The 9,447-nt window shown below is 51.7% G+C and overlaps 1 protein-coding gene across 1 annotated transcript in view; it reads right to left on the bottom strand.

Moving 5' to 3' along the window:
* The window catches only part of CCM2L (CCM2 like scaffold protein), a 19,911-nt gene extending 13,999 nt beyond the window's left edge, over positions 1-5,912 (bottom strand). Inside the window, exons 1-5 of the mRNA XM_049650942.1 lie at positions 5,837-5,912; positions 2,885-3,052; positions 1,255-1,338; positions 973-1,156; positions 1-184 (exon numbers count right to left, since the gene is read on the bottom strand). Coding sequence (XP_049506899.1) covers positions 1-184; positions 973-1,156; positions 1,255-1,338; positions 2,885-3,052; positions 5,837-5,866 — 650 coding nt within the window. The 5' untranslated portion in view covers positions 5,867-5,912. The remainder of the gene's footprint in view (positions 185-972; positions 1,157-1,254; positions 1,339-2,884; positions 3,053-5,836) is intronic.
* Between the last annotated feature and the right edge of the window lie 3,535 nt (positions 5,913-9,447).

Consider the following 9,447-nt stretch of genomic DNA (forward strand, 5'->3'; position numbering starts at 1 on the left):
GCCCGGGCCTCTGCGCCCGCGCCCCCGCCCCACGCCATCCGCCAGTCCAGGCTGCAGATGGTGTGGCGCCGCTCCGTGGTGCCCACCCGCCGTTTCTCTGGCGCCGCGCCCGGCGGGCCTGGGTCGCGCCCCGCGCCGCCGGGGCTGGCGTCGACGCCGGCTGGCACCGGGTCCACGCCCAGACCTAGGAGTGGCGGGATGGCGGTCAGGAGACCCGGGCTAAGAGCCCCCCACGAGGCCAGCTGGGGACGAGCGGCGCGTGGCCCCACCTCTGCCTTCTAAGTCTGGAGGCCAAACCCGCCCCGCTCCGTGCCCTTACTTTCGGGCCCACCCCCCCGGCCTCGGCTCCACCCTGGTCTTGTCCCGTAGGCCTTTTCCACCCGCCACACCTCGCTTGGCGTCTGGTCTGAGGGCGGTGGCCAGGCAGTCTCCTCCCTCTGTTGGCCCTACCTCGGCCCCAGTCTCTAATTTCAGAGACCTCTTCTTTGATTCCGGTTTCCCCTCAACCCCGCCTCTGGCCTCAGGCCACGCCCCTAGCCTGGCGGGGTTTGACCTGTCCCGCCGCTGCCCCAGCCGCGAGCTCCGCCTCTCTGGCGTATGGCCACGCCCCTGGATCAGACCCGGCTGCTAGCCCGAGCTCTCTCCGAGCGCAGCGATCTCGCTCTGTTTCACCAAGCGCTTTAACTTCAGGTCTCAGAATTTGGGCTCCTCCAACCTTCCCAGGCCCCGGCACCTGGCCTCAGGCTGGTGGCGATCCACCCTTCAACCTCAACCTTGGGCCGCGACTTCTTGCTTATAGCCATGGCCTGCCCTTCGTCTCAGGGTAGCGTGCTCAGGCCTTTTCCATCACACACCATCCATCCTCAACACCCCCACCTGCCCGCCCCCGCCTTTCCCAAGACTAGACGCTGGGTCTTTTCTCACCCTGTTCACCTCCCAGCCCTGCCCCTGGCCAGGCCCCGGCAGCTGTACCGGTCTTAAGCACCAGCAGGTGCAGCGCGTCGTCCTGCAGGTAGGAGGCGGCGGCGATCTCGTGCGTGGGGATACGCAGGATTAGCTCTTCGTTGTCGCGCCAGGTGAGCAGCAGGCAGCGGGCCGACAGGCTCAGGATGCTGTCCTGCTCCGCCGTGGTCTTCAGCGGCAGCTCCTTCAACTGCTGCGGGGTGGGTCGGATCTCCTGGGTCCCGGAGGAACTCGGGTGGGAGAGGGCGAAAGGGACAAGACCCTGCCCTCCCCCCCTCTCCAGGGCCTCACCCTGGCGGTGTCCAGCAGCTGCAGGAGCTCGTCCCGGCTGGAGGGGTTCAGTGAGGAGGTGACCCAGGTGAGGTGGCCCAGGAACTAGATACAAAATGAGGGAGTGGGTGGGAGAAGGGCAGAGAGAAGTCACTTTGAAGCCTTGGAGGACCCAGACCTCCTCACTGAGGCAATGTAGATAGACTGAAGTATACATATCTGAATTAATAATAACCTGATAATAACTCTTAAGGGGGTCGCAGAAGCCAGACCCAAAAAATGATGCCCCAAATCAATCAATAATTCTCCATCCATTCTTAGTTATAACTTAATGTTATCACAAACTTTAAGTTACTCAATGTAAGAATTAACTTTTTCCGTTAAAATAATGGAGTAATAGTTTTGTTCTTCTAGGTGAATCCCACCAATCAAACTTTTTTCTTCTTCTTTTATTCTCTATGAAATTTCAGCGCCCAGTTCTTATGTGCACCTGTTAGCTTTACCCTCCATATATCGTTGCCAGGTAAAATACAAGATGCCAGTTAAATTTGAATTTCACACAAACAGTGAATACTTCAAAAAATTCTAAAGTATTTTTAGTCCCATGCAATATTTGGGACATATTAATACGACACAAGTAGTTATTGCTTATCTGAAACTCACATTTAAATGGGCAGCCTGTCAAACCTGACACTCCTATCCCCATAGCAATCTTCCCTGGGCAATGAGGATTCTCCACTGCTCCTCCATGGTGCTCTTGAAATAGAAGAAAGGCCTTGAGTGATCTAAGTCCTCTGTGGCTTGCTGAGCTGGGTTCCTTTACCCTGGAGACTGAGTACCGATAACGTTATTGCAGTAAAATCTCACAGGAAGGTATGGCTTTTGCCATCTGCTCTCCCTTGTGGGTGGGTTTTGAGGCTCGTGCTGGGATGACAACACTGAAGCTGAGCAGATGGACATCATTTGCTGAAGGGCTGCAGCATAAGGCAGGAGCTAGGCTAACTTGAACCCAGGTCTCTTTCCTTTGAGCCTCCCCTGTGTGAGACTGGGCTGGTCAGGGCTTGGTGTGGGGGAGAGGTGCAGTCTCTCCTGACGGGATCCAGAACATGCTACCCCAAAATATGGCACCTCGGCTTACAGAATATCCTAAGCTTGAAGAAGTTGAAGAAAATGGTAGACGCAGGAAGGTCCCTCTGACCTGCCCCCACCCCTACCTTTCTTCCCTGAAAGCAGAAGATGAATCTCCCACATGCAAGGTACCCTCCCTGTACCGGAAGGGAGCCACACATCCTTCTCATGAGGGAATTTAGGGCTGAGAAGGCTGTATAAACAAACCTTGTTCTTTCTTCACCTTTTACTACCCCTAGCCCCCACCCCTCCGCCTTGTCAGTTCTTCATAAATTAACTGATTGTAAAAAAGATACAAAAGCTTCATGCTCTGGTCACTTCTTTGGGCCTTCACTCTCTCGCGAAGGCTCTCATGGACATGTAAACATTTAATAAAATGTGTACGCTTTTCTCCTGTTAATCTGTTTGTCAGCTCAATTTTCAGACCCTGCCAGGGACTCTTAAGAGAGTTGAGGAAAACCTTACCCCTCCTTTACCCCTTGCCCCAAGATTCTGCCCACCCTTCTCCTCATCCCACACGTACCTTGACCTCTTTCTCCAGATAGTCACACAGCAGAATCTGGGGGTCGATGAGGTAGTCAGGAGGATAAAGGGGCATCGAGTGCAGGGGCCGGCGACTCACGCTGGTCCGAAAGGCTGCCCGGCGCGCGGCCTTGGGGAACACCAGCCTCCGGATGGGGGAGACAAAGCCCTGGGGGGGGGTGCAGGAGAAATAACAGTAATAACAGCAACTGACTTTATCAAGCACATCCACATTCAACATTTTAACTATTTCCCTATTACCTGATTTAATTCTCATAGACTCTGCAGAAGGGGTACCTCTGTGATTCCCATTTTATGGATGGAGAAACTAAGCCTCAGAGGGAGAACTAGCCGAGAAGATCACCAGCTATTAGCAGTAGAACCAATAGTCTGGCTCTAAAATCTCCATTCTAAACACCCAGATGAGGGCGGAGACCCTGCTAAGGCCCAGGCCCAGGCGTAAGGAGTGGGTCCAGGCTGGGACAAGTAAGAAAAATATTGAGATTCAGTGTGGCTGAGGGGTGCCTGGGTGGCTTAGTCGGTTAAGCGTCTCACTCTTGATTTCAGCTCAGATCATGATCTCACAGTTCCTGGGACTGAGTCCCACTGACAGCACAGAGTCTGCTTGGGATTCTCTGTTTCTGGCCCTCCCCCACTCATTCTCTCTCTTTCTCCCTCTCTCTCAATAAATAAACTTTAAAAAAAGATTCAATGTGGCCAAGTGGTGAATGCACAGATATTTGTTAAGCTATTCTCTGTGCTTTCCTAAAAATTAGAAATAGTTAATAAGTAGGGACACCCGGGTGGCTCAGTTGGTTAAGCGTCATGACTTGGGTCATGATCTTGTGGTTCGTGAGTTCGAGCCCTGCATTGGGCTCCCTGCTGTCAGTGCGAATCTCGCTTTGGATCTTCTGTCTCCCTTTCTCTCTCTGCTCCTTCCCCACTCATTCATTCTCTCTCTCTCTCTCTCTCTCTCTCTCTCTCTCTCTCTCAAAATAAGTAAAAATAAACTTAAAAAAAAAAATAGTTAATAAGTATGTTTAAGTAGAATCCAGCAGGCATTGCATAAACATGGCCTACAGCAAGGTTAAAGAAGCCAATTCCAGGACTCCAGCCCATCCCAACAGAATCTAAATCTCACAGGAAAGCACTACTCTAGAGCAGTTCTTAGTGTATGGTTCCTGCATCAGCAGCAGCACCAAGGAACTTAAGAGATACGCGTATTCTCGCTTTCCATCTCAGACCTATTGGATCAGAGCTTAAGGGTAAGACCCAATAATTTATGTGGGTTTTTTTTTAATTTTTTAATGTTTATTTATTTTTGAGACAGAGAAAGAGGCACAGTGTGAGCAGGGGAGGGGCAGAGAGAGAGGGAGACACAGAATCTGAAGCAGGCTCCAGACTCCGAGCTGTCAGCACAGAGCCCGACGTGGGGCTTGAACACAAATCATGAGATCATGACCTGAGCTGAAGTTGGCTGCTCAGCCAACTGAGCCACCCAGGCGCCCCCCTCCCCCATAATTTATGTTTTAATCAACACTCCAGGTGATTCTGATGCGTGCCCAGCCCAGATTTTAAAACCAGTATCATGGAGCCTGCATGAGATATATGGAGGTTCTGCTAAATGAGAGCACATGGTCTGGGAAAGGGCGTTCCAGGCAGAGGGCACGACATGTGCGAACGTCTGGGGGCTGGCAGGGCTGGCTGAGCATGATGAGCCTGGAGAAGATGCGTGTGGTCTGTTGAACAAGTCACAGAGGGCTTGAATGTCAGCTGTGGAGCCGGGACTTTATTCTGTGTGTGTGAATATGTGTGTGTGAGTGGAGTGTAAAGGTAAAAGTTTGGTCTGTGGCCCTCAGTGGTCCAGCCTTGCCCACCTCTCCAGCCTTATCTTACTGCCCCCTCACTCCTGCCCTCCAGCTACAGGGCCGTCTTGCTTGCTACATTCCTTCCCACTGAGAGCTTTTGTACATGCTGTTCCTCCCCCTTAAACACTTCACTACCCTCTCTCCTTCTGCCCATTAGATCTCAGCTCAAGCTGACCAGGCTAGGGCTGGGTCCCCTAATATTCTGTACCCCAGCACCACGTATGGCGTCTCTCATGCAACTTTGTATTAATTGCTTTTCTTCAAAGTTGCCTTCCCCCAAAATGCTGTGAGCTCCAGGGAGGGAGCAGAGACCTTGTCTGACTTTGCTCACTGCTACATCATCACCAGCACCAGGCACAGTGTGGGGCACAAAATAAGTTCTTAGTGCACATCTGCAGAAGGAATGAGCCAAGAGAGAACAAGCACCTAGGTCTTGGCTCCCTTCTGAGCCCTCACGATTCACATAGCCTGACCTAGGATTCTTGGGGGAAGAGGGATGGGTGGGGGTGGGTGCTGGAATCTGAGGGACTCCCTGAATGGCAAAGACAACCAGGTGAGGTGTCCAGGGAACCAGACTAGAAAGCTTCTGACAGTAAGGAGGAGTGAGGATCTGGGGGGGCAGGGCGCAGACGAGGCTGGAATCCAGCAGGGGAGCAGGTAGGTGTCTCAACCTGGATAGACAGCCTCATAGCACAGAGCTGCCCTGGCTGAGGTCCTTCTGTCTGGGAGGTAGGGAGAAGAGGAATGGGTCTGTTAGGTGTCTGTCTGTCCCTCAGTCTGAGGAAACCCCAGGAAAACTGTGGCAGCAGTTTGAGAGTATCTCCCAAAGTAATCTGTCTGGCTGGGTTTCCCTGGAAGGTGCTTGAGTGTCCCTTCCAGGGATGGCAGAGGCCATTGAGAGCCGGGAGACAGGTTAGGGAGTTTGAGCCCAAATGTCTGGTTGCCCAAGGGTGGGAAGGACGGTCTTTCCAAATGAGAAGGAAGACTCTATGCCACTCGCTGCCCATCACCCCCACCCGGGCTCCCCACTTTACTCCCTCCAGGGACATTTCTCTACCTGACATCCCTCCCAACCTCCCACCTACCTTTTTTCCTTTCTTGACTTCATATTCCATGGTGAAGCGTCCCCTCCACTCCTGCCACCCTCCTGGCCAACCCCCTCCACCCTCTCCCCCCACACAGTTCCTTTGTTCTTTTTCCTGCCTGGTCGGAAACTCCACCAGCCCTGGAGTTCCTGCCCCTCCCGTCTGATAGCGAGTGGGGGGTGGGGGGATGGAGGCTGGTGCAGGATGCAGCCTTGGGCCCCTCCAGCTGAAGGGTGGAAGGAAACCCAGCCAGAGCAACTGTCCTGGGGAGAACGCCTCCAGCCTGAAGCCAGAAGGCTTGCTGTTGAGGGGCGCTTGGGAACTGAGTCAGGCTAGGGATGGGTCCCCTGATTTGGAGTCAGAAAATCCCAAATCCCAACCCTACTTCTGCCACTGACCTTGTGGTGTGACCTTGGCAAAGCAAGTCAGTTCCCTTCACAGCCTCATTTGCGCCTTCCTCTCTATAAATTAGGAATAAAATTGCCTTCCTCTCTGTGGTGAGGAACATATGCAAAAGTGGGTAGGAAAATGCTTCCCAAACTATAGGATACTTAATTAAAAATTAATTAATTAAAAATTAATCATTACTCTTAAGGAGGCAGTATTCATGGGCTTTGAGGACAGGCTGCCGGAGTTTGAATCCTGATTTCGCCAATTACTAGGGTGATGACCTTGGGCAAGTCCCTTATCCACTCGTTTCCCCATCTGTAAAATGGGCATCATGCCGGTCTGACCTCACGGTGACCTTGTAAGGATTAAATGCACTTAGAAGAGCTCCTGACACATACGAAGTGCTTCGTGAATATTAACTACTTCCCTATCTATGTGTCTGTGTGTCCCGGGCTCTTTTTCTGTCTCTTGGGAGAACCTTAGTGAGGCAAGTTTCCTTTTGTGGTTCTGTGCTGAGCACTTTACATATTTCATCTCTCTTATTCCTTACAGCGTTGGGGTATCGTTATACCTATTTATACAGATTTATACGTCAGCCTCAACTGCAGAGGCTGACCCGAAAAAGTCATAGCGTTTGTAAGAGGAGGGCCTGGGATTTCTGGAAAGTCTGGATCTGAATCCTAGTTCCTTACCTCTAGGGCCAGTGTGTTCAGCCTGTCCCACCCGGGACAGTTGGGGAGATTCTGACTGACCCATCCACACCTCCATGACACCTGGGTTCTAGAGGTCCCAGGTTGCTGTATGATCTAGGGCAGACTGCTTATTGTAACCTCTCTGGGTCTCACTTCCTCATCTTTCCAATGGGAGCAATGATCCCAAATACCCTGCCCTGCAGTCAGAGGTGTGGCAGGAAGGACATCTGACTATGCGTGAGACAGAGCAGCTGGAAATTGTGAAGGGCAGGGGCTAATGCATTGGACTGTTTTGAAGCCCGAGTGTGCCAGATCAGTGCCCACAGGAGTGAGAGAGAGCTCCCCACTGCCTCTGGGTGTGAGGTCCACGGAGCCTCCAACCACTAGCCTTCCGCCTTCCCTCCCTTTCGGGGGAGGAGAAATAGTCCAGGCTGCTTAGTGCTAGCTCACACAGCCCCTCCCTCCTGCCTCCCCTATATCCGGCTGTCAAGTCCCAGCATCAGGAAGTGAGATGTCCAGCAGCCCGCCAGGCCCAACAGGAAGAGGCTGGGATGTGCAACCCCATCCCTAACAGCTCCTGACACCCAGGACACCCAAACACCCATTTTACCCCTTGAGCAACTCCCGAATTCCTCAATTTCCCTATTTGTAAAATGAGGACTTCTGTTATTCCTGGACTAACTCCAAGTATCACCGAACTGCTGGGAATACCAAATAGTGTGCTGGGAACACCAGAAGTGTTCTGAATGCTGCTAGAAATAGCAAACTATCTTTGCATTCCCTGCATGCCCACCCCAGGGCCACAAACAGTAAATTCATGTGCTCAGTAAATGTCAGCGGAAATAGGTGGAGACAGGTGGACTTAGGTTCAAATGGGTATGACCTGGAACAGGTCATCTTTCAGAGCCCCAGAGTCTCAAGCGTCAGCAGCAAGATAATGATGATGCTTGCCTCATAAGGCTGCTACAGGGATTAAATGGGAACAGAAGCATACAATGGTAACATTGATTATTAAAATTAGCTTGTGGGGGCGCCTGGGTAGCTCAGTCGGTTAAGCATCCGGCTTCGGCCCAGGTCATGATCCTGCACTTCGTGGGTTCGAGCCCCGCATCAGGCTCTGTGCTGACAGGTCGGAGCCCGGAGCCTGCTTCAGATTCTGTGTCTCCCTCTCGCTCTGCCCCTCCCCTGCTTGCGCTCAGTCTCTGTCTCCCCAGAATAAATAAACATTTAAAAAATAAAAAAAAATAAAAGTAGCTTGTGAATCAAAACAGAGGAGTGAAACAGAATCCTTGTTCTCAAAGACTTAACAGTTGTGGCAAATAGGGTTCATCTCTTTGGGGCCACCTCCGGTTGATTGGCAGGGGCTGCCTAGAGCTCTGTGTAGAAGATTATGAAAACCAGATCTACTCTCAGAACCAAAAGGGGATTGATTATCAATGCCTGCCACGGGACAGGAGGAGGGGATGTGACAGCAGGTGTATGGTGCATATGCTGACCCTGATCTGGCTGGAGAGACACATAAGCAAAAACTCTGATACAAGCCAAGCATTTGGGGAAGGCAGAATCAGGGGCCATTCACCAAACTCCAATGCATTCAAGCTGAGCCTTGAAGGACATACAGAAGATAGGTCACTCTAGGCAGAGGAAACAGCTTGAGCAAACACACAGTGCCTGGGTTGTGATGCTTTGGGCTCCAAAGAACAGGCTGCCCAATCAAAGATGGCTTTGACAGTAAGGAAACTGTATAACCTCTCAAGACGAGAAGCCCAAAGGCAATTGATTTCAGGGCTGGTTAATTGAGCACCCCAAAATGACATCAAGTTCCATACATTTCCTACTGTGCTGCTGTTATGGGCTGAATTATGTCCCCCCCCCCCCCCCCCCGCCAAATTTATACGTTGAAGCCCTAATACCCAGTACCTCAGAGTGTGGCTATTTGGGGAAATAAGGCTTTTAAAGTGGTGATTAAGTTAAAATGAGTCTGTGAAGTGGGCTCTAATCTCATCTGACTGGTGCCCTCCTGAGAAGAGGAACTTCAGACACACAGAGAGACACGAGGGGTGCACACACAGAGGAAAGACCACAGGAGGACAGAGCGAGAAGGCAGCCGACCAAAAGCCAACTAGAGAGGCCTCAGAAGAAACCAGCCCTGCCAGCACCCTGATCTCAGGCTTCCGGCCCCCAGACCTGGGAGAAAATACAGTTCTGTTGTTGGAGCCCCTCAGTCTGCGATATTTTGTTACGGAGGCCCAGCAGACTGATACCGTTGGCCAGATGGCTGCAGTGGCTTTTGGAATAATACAGACACAATGCCATCCATCACTGTCCTGCTTTTGATGCTATCAACTCCCCCCCACTTTTTATTCAATTTTTTATTTCAATTCTACTTAGTTAACATATATGGTAAAGCTGGTTTCAGGTGTAGAATTTAGTGATTCATCGCTTACATACATAGAACACCCAGTGCTCATCCCAAGTGCCCTCCTTAATTCCCATCACCCATTTAGCCCACCCCCCACACACCTCCCT

This window comes from Panthera uncia (assembly GCF_023721935.1).
Source record: "Panthera uncia isolate 11264 chromosome A3 unlocalized genomic scaffold, Puncia_PCG_1.0 HiC_scaffold_11, whole genome shotgun sequence".
NCBI classification, from domain to species: Eukaryota; Metazoa; Chordata; class Mammalia; order Carnivora; family Felidae; genus Panthera; species Panthera uncia.